At 42.3% G+C, this 13,328-nt stretch overlaps 1 protein-coding gene across 7 annotated transcripts in view; it reads right to left on the bottom strand.

The window, feature by feature from the left end:
* The window catches only part of PDE5A (phosphodiesterase 5A), a 78,089-nt gene extending 66,488 nt beyond the window's left edge, over positions 1–11,601 (bottom strand). For 3 of the 7 annotated variants that reach the window (XM_042796318.1, XM_042796319.1, XM_042796320.1), the window contains exon 1: positions 2,573–2,840. In XM_042796318.1, coding sequence (XP_042652252.1) covers positions 2,573–2,676 — 104 coding nt within the window. In that variant the 5' untranslated portion in view covers positions 2,677–2,840. Of the gene's footprint in view, positions 1–1,331; positions 1,718–1,877; positions 2,405–2,572; positions 2,841–11,515 lie in introns of those variants that run through there. The other 4 variants (XM_032997651.2, XM_042796321.1, XM_032997653.2 and 1 more) reach the window with 4 other exon arrangements.
* Positions 11,602–13,328: the final 1,727 nt, after the last annotated feature.

Below are 13,328 nucleotides of genomic sequence, written 5' to 3'. Positions count from 1 at the left end.
CATATTATGAAGCAAAACAAAAAATGAGAAGCAGTAAATTAAGATTAGAAAACAGCTGAAACTAGTTCAAGGAATGCTGATTTACTTGAAAGAGTAAACATAATGCTAAGTAACAAAACATTAACAGCATAGTGTTTGTTCAGTGTGCTGCTGTTGTACAAAAATTCAACAAAACATGGCATTAAATTTTAGGGATCTTCTCTTTTCAAGATCTAAATAACACTACAATGTAGAACATTAAATCTTTTCACAAAGTGCATCAGTTCTTTCAAACCACTCAGCTTTGCAGGATATCATTTTAGGAAATAAAATTTGAACCAACATACAGTCAAGTAACTTGTCATTTGTCTTTCCAAATACAGACTTACATATAAAAGAGGTATCCCTTATTATATAGTTATAGTTTTCTATTTACACAGTAAGGAAAGAAGAAAATTCCATGCAAGACAGCGGAAAAGAGAGTTTTGAGATAAAAGCGGTGTTTCCATCACTTCAAAAAGATCACAGAATTGTTGCCAAACAAGAATTCAAAGTCAACAGTTTTTCTGCAAAACCCTCTCTAAACGCAGAGGCACCGCAGTCATGCAGACACAACTGAATTGTTTTTTGTGAACTACTGCCTACTTCAGATCCACACAAACGCAAAACTGTGTCTCAGCATTAAAAAGAAAAAAAAAAAAAAAAAAAAAGACTAACCAAACCTCTCCATGGGGAAAACAAATCTGACACAGCGGTTACTATTAATTAGCATTCCTATTTGTTCAATACTACTTCCAGTTTCCAGAGGAAGTGTGACAGGCTGAACTAATAAAATGCTACTTCTCAAAGCTGCTAACACCCTATTTCCTGGGCAAACAAGCTACCCTTCAGTTACACACCATGCACTAGTGTTCTGGAGAGTATCACCATAAACTACTTCCATCTCTGCACCCTACACCTATGCACAGCCTTTTTTAAAAAGTCAACATTTAAAAGTCATTTTTAAAAGCGCTTTTATTATTTTTCTGTTAAATGAACCTAAGGAAGAAGCAGCAGAAGAAAGGGGACTGCATGACAGATGGTCACAAGAAAGCAGGTGACCCCAGCAGCTTTCTAGCCTGCTGCGAGTCAATTATTAATGGGGATTTCTCTTCTTACCGCCCCATCCCATGCAGAGAGGAGCAGCAGCAAAGCCTCATTCAGAATGCATCCATCCCTGCTAAGTGACTCGGGAAAGAAGTAAATCAGGAGCGGTGAGCAGATGGTGCAAGCGGCTCCGGGACGGGAGCGGAGCGAAGGAGCGCGCCCGCGGAGACGGCGTGTCCGAGGAACCAAGCACAGGACTTACTAACCCGAGCTCTCCACTAAGCTCTACCGTGGGAGCTGCAGATCGCGTGTGCTCTGCATCCCCGCTGCTTTGTTTATCGGAAAATATTCAAAATGGAAACCTGACTCCACTTCTAAAAATAGCCGAATTTACTCGATTTCAACTTGAAGTCCCACTGCTGAAGTGTGACAACGGTGAGCAAATACCTCGTCTGATCTCCAAAAGGCAGCATGGCAAGCCAGGGGGGCAGGAAAATAAAATAAAAATTAAAAAAAAAAAAAAAACAAAAAAAAAAAACCAGACGAGCTCTTCAGCTCTCTATATGGGGTCCTCTGCAAGAACCACCACCGCGGCGCGGCTCCGGCCCTGCCCGCCCCCGCCGGGAGGGAGCAGCGATCCCCCCCCCGCTCGCTGCCCCTCCCGCCCCGGGGCTGCAGCCCCGCTCCTCTCCCTCCCTCCCTCCCTCCTTTCTTCCCTCCCTCCCGCAGCAGCCCCGCTCCCCTCAGCATCTGCGCCCCGGTTGTTCCCGCCCCCCCGGCTGCCCCCCCCGGCACTGGGCTGCAGCACGTACGGCTTCAGCGGCCGCTCCCGGCTCGGCAGCTCCCGTGGCACTTAACCCATCGCCCTCTCCGGCCGGTGGCCGCCGAGACGTCAAAAAAGGTGACAAGCCCAGAGGGCGACTGAGCGAGCCCCTCCATGAGCAGCGCTTTTGTTTTGAACTTACTAAATCACGGCATAACCCGCCCTCCCGAAGAGATTAGATGTTATCTGAGGCTTCGACATATTTCCATCTAGTTCGCAGGGCAGGGCAATATACACTGCTCGTTACTCACGAGAAGTTGCCTATGCCTGCTTTAAACCAAGGGGAACACTGAATACATCAATGGAAGCCGCGGGCAGGGAGCTCCGAGCGTGGGACAGCTTCACCGCTCGGCCGGCCGGTCCCCCGTGATATAAATGAACGAAGCCAATCTTTATAAAAAGCATATAATCACACCCGCAGCAGCGCGGCCGCGGGGCGGGAATGCGGAAAATCCGCGGAGAAGAGCCCGCGTGTGCACTTCGGTGGCGGCCGAGCGGGGCTGCTGCTTGTTGGCTTCAGTCTTCGCTCTTTGGGGCGGCGGGGGGGGAGGGGGGCGGGGGGGGGGGGGGGGAAGGATCGCTTTTTTATTTTCTGTGGAGACAGTAACGGGAAGTGGAAGAGCGAGCGTTTGCTGGGAAGAAGGGAGATGCCTCTAGCCGCCGCCACCGCCGCTCCGGGCTTACCTCGTAGCTTTCCTAACAAAGTAAGAGCGGGTAAAGTCGCCGTGATCGTCCAGCCACGCTTCCACCGCTTCCTGCTCCGGCGGGGGGGGGCAGCTGCGCTCCATGCTCCGCGCCGCCGCTCTGCCTCCTCCTGTCGCTCCCGCTGATTCCTCCCCCTCCTCCTCCTCCTCCTCTTTCTTCTCCTCCTCCTCCTCCTGCCGCCGATGCCGTCGGCCCGGCGGGGGGCCGGCTCCCACCCCCCTGCCTTCGCCCCGCTCCCAGGTGTGCGGGCGGGCAGGAAGCCCGGGCCCCGGCCCCGTCGCGGATCGCCGGCCCCGCCGCGCCCCGGGGGGGGCTGCCGCGCCCCGCCCCGCCCCGCCCCGCCCCGCCCGGCCCGGCCCCGCCGCGGGGGCACCGGCGGGAAAGCCCCGGGCCCGGCGATGCTCAGCGCGGCGGCGGGGGGGGGGGGGGAGCCGGGGGCAGGCGGCTGTTCCGCGCCCGGGCTGAGCTGCGGCGGGCAGTCCCCGCGGGACTGGGGACAAAAAAGAAAAGGGGTGGAAAAGTAAGTAGTTCTCCCGGAGACTTGCAAAGGGATTTTTCTCCTCCGCTCCAACTTCACAGGTACTGTCTTTCAGCCCACTTCGAAAAAAGTGACAAATCGCGTGTCACTTCAGAGTATTTCACTGACGGGTGTCAGTGGATGATCTTTGATAGACCTTCAGCCTGGATATGAGCACTAAAGCCCTGGCTTTTCAGTCCTTCATGCCTATAGTGAGGCTTTTAGATCCATTTTCGATCCTTAATAAGCACAGCCTAGCTTTGAAGGTGCTCCAAGCTCACAGCTCCTACTTTCTCTCAGACAGCTAGGACTAAAATTTTGGTTAACGCTGAGCATCACTTTCATGAATTATAGTTCCATTCTAAGATATGCACATGCACACATCTATAATAATGTATAACCTGCGTTCACAAAAGCCCTTGCACAAAGTATGACTCACATGTATGGTTTCCTATGTTGTCGCATGCAGTATCTTTGAAGGTAAGATACAAATAACAAATAGCAGCATGTTTATGGGGAAAGGGATATAAAAGGTCTTCAAAATTATTCTCCTGTGTAATCAATTGAGAAATATAAAATGTTTTTCTGTTGTTCTTAAACCCCTTTCAGTCTATATGAGGCAGCACGCTTCAGATAGAGCCGACATCCCTGCACACCTTAGAAATTTTTTCTGGTGCTTTTAGAGACTCACAGAGAGGTGGGATTCTGCAGCCTGAGAAGGGGCAGCAGCAGGAACTTCCCAGCAAAGGGATTAAGAGCCTGTCCATGAGTTTGGGAGAAACGTTTTCTCTTTTGTGTCTTTGTGTCACATCTGTGCATAACACTCACTTGGACATGTGTGTGTTTTGGCTCTGAGTTTGTGTCTAATATGAGGCACACAGAAAATGGAGTTTTGCATGAACATTATTCTGTCATAAAAGGAATCTCAGGAGAAATGTGCATGATGACCAAAGAGCAAATGTGAAGATAAAGTATAAACCGGTTAAGATATGCTACAAGAGTCAAGCCGGTGTTCAAGGCAAAGAACAATCTTTCAGCAGGGAAATACAGAATTACCAAGCCAAGTGCATAAGCAGACAATATGGCAATAAGTGGAGCCAGTGATGTTTAGTGTCAAAACCTGGAAAGTGGGATACGCTAGAAAAAAAGAAAATGAACCTGCCATGTAACTCATAGATTTCTAAATTAACTGTTTCGCTTTGGGAAAACGGTTTTGAGGCTACAGTAGACATGGCAATAAAAGCTTCTATTATGCTGGAAAATAACACTATGTTAGAATGCTTAAGAGGTATAACAGAAATGTAAAATGTACAGTTATAAAATGCAGATTTTATAAATATCTGAAATGCCATTCCCTGAATGGTCTCATACAGAATATTGATCGTAGCAGTGCTCATCCTGCTGCAAAAAGCAATTGCAGAATTATCAGAGGTGATCTAGACAGGAAAAACAACAATGACCAAACACATGGTCTGTAAAGAAGTAGAAGGAGTTTGTTTACAAAAGGATGAATACAAATATATAATTTAATTACTGGTATTTAAAAAGTAAGATAGGATCTTCTGTCTGTCTCATAAGAGAATAACAAGGTAATGGTCAATGAAATTATGTCAGCTGCAATACATAGTGTCTCGTTTCATGTAATTAGGAGTAGCACTAATAGAAATAAGCATTTATACTGTCAGTATAACATCTAGTAAGCCCCAGTCAAGAACAGATATTGTACTGAGCACTGTGAACAAGTAATACTAAATCCTAGGCTAGCTGAGAAGCATACGGCACCCCTGTACTTCAGGCCACAATGTACTGGGACCCCTGGGAGAAGCTGCCTCTGCTGTGGGCAGCTGCCCAGGCCGGGCCGGGATATGGATGACGCTGGACCAAAGGTGGGGAAAGTTGGGCAGCGCAGCAGCATGGTGCGCTTTGCTCAGGGTTGACAGCCACACCATTATTTAGTCTACAGATAAGAAGCAGTAAAGCCCATGCAAATCATTATCTTCCTGTGAATTCAATGGCAAAGCAGCAGTTCAGAAGATTGCTACCCAAGCAAAGAATAGCGTAGTCTTTCCCAAAAGAAATAGAAATGGAACAGTTGGGGAAAAAAAAGGATACTTTCTCCATATCCGATGAATTTCCATGAATAATAATGAACATGCTGTTTCATTTTTAAGGTGACAGGAGGGAATGAAGGCCAAGCATAATAAAGGAGTGAATGGTAAAAGTGGAAAAAGTCTTCCATAATTTTGGCTTCCAAAGTGCTCTGAAAAAGCTCCATGTATCTTAGCTGACGCCCAGCATTCCAGTTTGTTTCCAGAACTCAGATGACAGAATTGATGTGCAGTAGCTATAAACCTGAAAAGTATTTGTAGTAATGACGTACAAATAAATATGTCTGGTTCAAGTTTAAAAGCTGCTTGTGGCAAAGCAGTATACTTGAGAGCTCAGCGTAGAAGCCAGGATGCTTTTCCAGCAGTAGGCCATTCTACGGCAGGACTGGTTAACAGAAAAGCTTTTTAGTGGAAGTCTTTAATTTGTATGTTTTGCTAGTATTGTCATGGTAGGAGATAAGAAAGGGGGGGGGGTGTTGTATGTTCAAGGCATGTAAATTAGAAATGCTGATAACTCATGTTAATTAGTAAGAACAAATATGGAAATATGCAATCAGAGAAGTATTTTGTTGATATTTTACGCTCAAAGACCTCTATATTTATTTAAGCTTATTTGGAAGTCATTTATTTCTATATAGTTTGCCTTTAAAAGAAAAGAAAATAAGGTTTCAAATGTCACCATAGTTGACTTATTTGTCTGACTTACTCATTAGGTGAATTGGAACAGAATTTAGCTTTGCTAAGAAGTGGGAATTGGCTGTCCTTCTACCATCCCTTAAATCTGGAAAACAGTTGGTCCATTTTGGCTCCAAAAACCAGTGTAGGGCTATACTACATTGCCAGTGAGGCTAGAATATGATAAGGTAGAGGAAACTATTCCACTTCTTTATTAGCCAGCACTTTTACACACACATGCAAACTCATACACAGTGGAAGAATCCTAATATTAGTAAAGCAAGTTTCCATTTCCCTTCCATTATTTAAGTTGCATAAAGAGAGTGAAATAGCAACCAAAATCCAAATCATTTAAAATCTAATTGTTGCTTTAGTGATGAAAATACGAAATCATGAGAATGTCTTATCAGTTTATCTCTCAGTCCTTTCCAAATAATTACTGGAAATGCTTCCCAAATAAACATAGCTATGCAGAGCTTCTCACTCATTGCATAACCTGCCTTCTCCTTTGGGATAACATTGCATATGTCCTACAGGAAGCCATGCAAAATAGTAGCTTCCTCCTATTTTGATTTGGATGTGATTGAGCATTTGCGTCAATCAAAGCACTGTGCAAAATTATTGTTAACCTCAGGAAAGCAGCAGCTTCTCAAAGTTGTTTGCAATACACAGACATTTGTCCGAAAAATACTGTCTAACTTTATCTCTTCAAAAATGTAATTTAGAATTTGAGTTTAACATATTAGCATTTAATATGTCAGCCAACCAGTATGCTCAAATTTTAACCTTTTCTACATTCAGCTGGGAGTCTCAGGATAAATTTGAAGACTGTTACAAAGTCTCTCTCAGCCTCCTCTCCTTTAAGCTAGGTAGCATCATGTCTTTCAATTCTTCCTTGAACATCACGTTTTCCAGCTATCTGATCATTCTTTTTCACTTTGGACATTTCCCAGATCGTCTCCACCATTCCTGAGGTGTCTCACCAAACTAAGATCAAGTAATCCAGCTAAGCACATATCAACACTAAATGAAGTGGAAGGGATATTTTGGGTACCTTGAAGGCTACATTCTTGCTAATACAGTCACCCTTGGGTATGCCTTCTTGGCAACAGCCTGATACTGCTGACTTGTGGTGACAGACTGTACTCTCCGTTACCTTTTTCTAAATACTTGCCAGGTAGTCAAGTGTTGCCTGTGCACCAGCTTATGTCTGCCTAGCTGTATTTTCTTTCTCTTGAACCTTTTTAATTTCAACCTATGCTTGCAATCCATTTATCCAATTTATCAAGATTGTTTTGAATTCTATGCCTGTCCTCCAATGTGTCCTTAGCCCCACCAAACTTGGCGCAAATTTGCGGAAGGGCGCAGGTCTGGGCAATGACTGGCTGTGATACAGGTAGGTGAAATTGCAGGTGGACTTCTCAGCGTTGTTACTGGTTTATCTAGCTAGAGCTTCTGGTGCTTACGTGCTAGAAGCACATTTCAGCAAACAGGCAGACACAGCCCTGATCTAAGTAGCGAGATTACGCCATGGTTGATCATAGGGCATAACAACAAATGCAATGCATTGACTGGTTCAAATGGGCTTCAGCCCCAGTAACTGTGCACTGACATGGTCCATTTCCAGTTGCATTCAGCAGAGCCTTCTGGGTTTCTGACATGTTGAAAATTGAAGCGGTGATCAACCTGTTCTTTTAATGTATATGTAGAATTTGGCAGAGTTTAAATAGGAAGAAGTAGCTAAGTAGGAAACCTGTGTAGGCTAGATTTCATTCGAGTCCTTCTTAAGTGCATAACAAACCTTTTTTTATTACATGATACATAGCTTATTTTTAAAGAGCTTGTTAGCAACTACTGGCCAGTAAGATATTTTCAATTAGCAGTTGCTCTTATTAGTACTTTTACTAGTAATTGTGATTTTGAATTGAAGTATTGGTTTTGTACTTAGCCTTACAGATAATTATGCAGTCAAATTGTAAGGGACTTTTTTCCCTAATTGTGGTTGTTGGGAGAAGGAGACTCAGTGATGAACTATATAAATCAAAGATTAGTCAGATGTTTTTCAAGTACATATCCTTGCAATTTGGGCCATGCTGTTTAGGATTGTATGAGCTGCTTAAGCCTGTATGAGAAGAACCCTGACTCCACTAGAGTGGCGCAATAGCTTTCACCCATGCCAGTGCATCCAGAATTTAATTCAATTCACAGCTTCAATCTTTCCCTGCATTCTTTATGGTTGTAAAGTGTTGCCCCAGTGCCCTGCAGCTAAAGGCATCTTTCCCACCACTGTGCAGATCTATGCTATTCTTCTCTTTCACATTTCTTAAACATAATCTGCTTCACTTGAGGTTTTGTGGCAGACAATTTCTGTATCTGCAGAAGAAAGCAGGATACATGTCAAAATCTGTTGAGGATCTGACCAGCATTGGCACAATGGGCAGCAGGATGTACAGCTCAGTTTTCTGCTGTAAGTACCTGCATAACACAGCATGCCAGAAATGGAACGTGGCGGGGAATACTCTCGTGGGGGAAAACAAGAAGTAAATCCACAGTAGTTTGAATTACATTACTCTTACGATGATCTCCTCATGTTTTCCTAATACAAGGCCATGGAACCTCACCCAGCAATTCAGCATTAATGCAAGGTTTTAGAAAGACTAATGTTTTTATATAGGGATTGGAATCCAACACATGCCTGGGTATGCTGTTCATGTAGTTAGTTTTCCTTGCTGCTGAACGTTTCTACTGTTTTTCCTTCACATTTCTCTGTCTTCAGTAGCGTGTATGGAGCCTATTATGGGGGGGTTTTTTGCCAATAGATTAGAAAGCTATCTACGCTCCCATTTCTGTATTCATAGACCATAATTCTCTGTTAAACTTCTCACGTATTAATGTAACAATTGGAGTTTCTAAAGGCTCCCTGTCATCACAAATCATTAGCATAGTTTCTCTCAGTAAAGCCCTTGGTTTTCTGCAGATGTTTTTTTCAGCACATTTTCCCAGTAATGATGTCTCTGAAACCACAGAGAGGTGTAATAGCACCAACAACTCCTACCAGCTATGCCCCATCTTGTACAATAAGAATAGCTTTTGATTACACTTTGCTCTGAGAACCCGGGTCTCCTTGGGTCTACTGTTTCTTTCTTTTCAGAGTCACTGCTTTTCACAAAATTGTTTTCCATCTTGGATATGAGACCATTTTTCTTTTTTCTTTTAATGAACAACTTTGTCTTATCAGTGTTAAAATATAGTCCAGACCTTACTAAGTGACCTTATTTGATCTGTATTAATGGCCTGCCCTTCCCATTATTTATCAACCTATAACTTTTTGTAATTTGCAGCTTTCTCCAGCAATAATTTTATATTTTTCTTTGGACCATTCAGTATGGGTGGATCCATTTAGTATGGACCACAGTGATATTATACATTGTTGGGGTTTTTTACCAAAAATGCTGTAAAGTTGTGACCCAAAGCCCGACAGAAATCTCACAGAATTTTCCTTTATCCAACTAATTCATAATCTCATGGGAAAATAGGAAGGTCTTTTTTTTCTGACAAAGCTAATTTTCTATGTTGACTGGCATTAATTGTACTATCACCCTTTAATTGCACACTGATTGTTTCCTGTACCAGCCTTTCCATCAGTTTTCCTGACACTGATGTCAGGCAAAATGATCTGCAATTTCCTTATTAAATAATGGAACAGCGCTTACTTCTCCTCTGTCTTCAGGAATTCCTGTGAGATCTCAAGGCATGTTTTTCTTAGTTTTGTTCTTCTTAATTTTATCTTACTGACGTTTAGGGTTAATACCTGTTAAATAGGTGTTATTTTACTTCCTGATATTTTGGAATCTTAGTAGTGAACATATGAACTTCTGCTTTGATAGATCACATGAGGAATATTTTAGCAGCACAGAGCTGGGTAATCTTTCTAGTATTGTTTGTTATTATCACTATAAAATCTTCATAACCCAGGATATAACATTCGCAAAAGTGTACATGCAGTTAATTTCATTGTTTTCTATCTTACTGTAATGAGTAAACCTGTTTAGTCATTGCCTTGGAAACTCTGTCAAGCATCTGCTGTACACTGTCTAAGGTGCCCAGAAAATTTGTATCACAATACAGTCCTGCTACAAATAGATAAAAGTAATAAGTTTGGCTAATGACAAAGTTTTAAAGCATCTTACTAATCTAAAATTATACTTTCTCACTGACATTATTTACTTATTGTAATAGAAGATTTGATCTTGTCCAGACCCCAGAGTAATTAAACTGTTGAACATTTCCTATTGATCTATGTGGAAGACATTTTTGAAAGAAGAGGTGTTCCTTTGACACAGCTTGCGCTGTACTTTACTGAATAAATTAATTCTTTTTTAACCATTAGGAGGAAATACAATTTAGTAAAACTGTGATCTGATTTACTCATGAGAACAAACATCATTGGTATTCTATATGCATCACTGGTTCTGGAAAAATAATTATGAATGAAAATCATCACTATACATTCTAAAGATCACAACTGAAGTCATGACTTCCTTGTACTAGAAGCTATACCATAATTATATCTCTTGCTTGAGTGGATATGTCATCAAGTATTCACTTTTTTTTTTTTTTTATGGAAGGGGAAGAAATGGAAGTTTATACCCAGACCAATATAGAGCCTTCAAGTAAACAGAGAATGTATCACTAAAGTATTATGCTGTGGGCATAAAAATTGTTTTCAGGGTGTTTTAGGAATGCACAGGCTTATTCTGGTAATTAAGTAAAGCATTAATCTGTGACTGTGAAAAATCAGAAAAAAAAATAAACACTAAACAAGGTGAATAGAGAGATTACTTATGTATAACATTGATATTATAACCTGAAGGTATAGCCACAAAATCTTCACCATTCTGACCAAGCAAGGAAAATGTGTAAGAAGATGTGTAAATTAGCCTTAGTTTGTAACTAGAAAAACTGAGTTTGTAACTAAGGCTGACTGCAGCACTGCTAAATTAATATATTTGGCTTGTATGGCATTTTAGTTATACTCAAGAACAAAATGTATGAGAACAGTCAGATTGAAAAAAGCTTGTTACACATGAGTGTGTGCCTATTTCTGGATCCCATTTGATTTTTTTTGGAGGGCTATGGCATACTCAGGATCCTTCCATTTTCTCCTTCAGTTTTCATGCCTATCCCTCAAGACATCTGTGTTGTAGACATTTGTTCAGCCAAGGGAGTCTCAGTGAGTGTATTCACAACATACCATTGCTGATCCCAAATCAGCTGCAATCTGATGGAAGGGTGTTCCCCACAGTGGCTGTTCATGCTGACCCATCTCTTTGGTTTTTTAAACTTTGAGTGACCTGCGGACCCGGAACCCTCAAAATCTTTTGATACTAGGTAACTAGTTTCTGTCTGGTAAAAAAACCCCAAAAATTATTAGAGCAAATCAGTGAAATGGATCTTTAGACTCTCCCATCAAATAGCTTGGTGTTAGCTCCACCCTACCTTCCTGAAGTGAAGCTCTGTTTCTCAGCAAAACAGTGAGTGATTCAAGAGCTACCAGGTCCAAATTATCACAGCTACATATCTTTTCACACTTGGTGCTCCATTTCTGAAATTGCTACTTACATTTCATCACTGGCAGGTTGCATGCTGTTAGGTTTCTGAGGCAGGGGTTGTCCATGGCCATGTGTTTCTGCAGCATTTAGCGTAGTTGTTACTTCATGGGCTGCTGCAAAACCAATAAAAATGACAAAGCAAAACAATTTTTGTTGGAATCCAAATACCATTTGATTCTCTTAAAAGCTTTCCTATTAATCGGTGTCCCCCCGTTAGGTCAGTGAGGACAGCAATAGCTGTCGCTGCTCCTATACTACAGATATCTATAACAAAGTGGAAAGATTATGTGATTTGACTTAGGCTACAGCAGGAGTTTCTGTCATAGCTAAAATTACATCAGATGAGTCACTTGTTTTTAGTGTTGTGTTTAGTCTTCTAAACCACCGGGGATCTGATTTTTAATCTATCTGTGCTTTCTATAGCCATGGGGATTACACAGCTACTTCTGGCAGCTTATACCATGTCCTAGGAGAGACAGAAACAGCATGTTGCGGACTGCAAGCAACACTGCCTGATCCTCAAATGCAGAAAACCTGAATTGGTGTCTTTGCTCCCAAATGGATAATGTCAGTGTCTGAAAACAGCACATGCCTCACCGGTGAGCGCCTGATCTGCTGGTGTATGGGCTCATGGTGAAGGAGAAACTTGGCCACTCAGCCCTGCAAACAGGTAGCTGGCTCATCCCTGAGCAGGGCCAAGCTCACACGGGTGCTCTGAGGGAGCTCGGCAACAGGCAGCTCTGGGGTATAATGGGGATTTAGTGCCTGAATCAGACACTGGTATGGATGTAGGTGGCCCTGTTCATGTCTTTAACTGTTGGTTAGATACCCTGGGATTTAAAATGCCTGCAGTGCTGTATATAAGTACTGTAAGCCACAGCCAAGCATCAGTGACCAGCTACATGAAATTTTCACTTTAAAAATCTAGGTATAAATTTATTTTGGTAGAATATGAAAATGTGCACTGTGGCTTTCATCCTTCAAAAGCAAAAAGTCTCACAACCAATAAAGGGGGCAAGTACCTGCATGCTAGCTGTTGTGGCACCCCACTTTTAAGGCCTTCAGTGTAGATTTTAGACCAGGGGAGAATCAAACCATGTGAGAACAAAGCTGCCAGAAAGACCTAGGTGCATGGGGACAGTAATATGGAAATAAGCACATAATTTTGCTAAACTGTTCCAGTACAGACAACGACATTAAGGAGACTTTTGATGAGCCTAAAACTCCTTCCAGCTGCTTGCAAACTACCGGCTGTGCCTGACATTCCTGCTTTCCCGCTGCAAAGTCTGGTCTCTTTTTAGAAACCCAAAGAAAAAACATTTAATTTTTATTTAAGCTTATTAAATTTATTTTAATTTTATTTATTCCCCAAGTAAAATAGCTATGTGGAAACAGAAGTTTGTTTGGTGTTCCCACGGCTTGAATAACAATGTGAGCACCCTTAAGGAAATGAAATGTGACACAGCATGGGCCAGCCTGCAGACAGCTGGGTGCTTGCAGGATACTGCCTGGATTCTCAGTTCATGCTGCACCAACCACATATGTATCCCCTGCTATTTTCCTCCTTTCCATGCAAGACTGGATCACAGAGGTGCAACATGGACTGAAAGGATTTTTGTCTGTGTGGTACATGGCTTTTATCTGTCACTTTGTTTTCCTTTGTCAGTGATCTAAAAGAGCGAATTTCTCTGTTTTAAAATAATGAGCACATGGTAAATACTGCCATTAGTGATATTAACAGATAAAATCATATGCAGAAAAGTATTGCAGCACTGGACTTCAGTACCTTTATACAGACTTCAGATTCATTTCTACTGCGTGAT

The sequence above is a fragment of the Tyto alba genome, unplaced genomic scaffold (genome assembly GCF_018691265.1).
Source record: "Tyto alba isolate M040663 unplaced genomic scaffold, T.alba_DEE_v4.0 Super-Scaffold_23, whole genome shotgun sequence".
Classification (NCBI taxonomy): Eukaryota; Metazoa; Chordata; class Aves; order Strigiformes; family Tytonidae; genus Tyto; species Tyto alba.
Note: the sequence above shows the minus strand (reverse complement) of the source record. Positions and strands in the feature narration are given on the sequence as shown.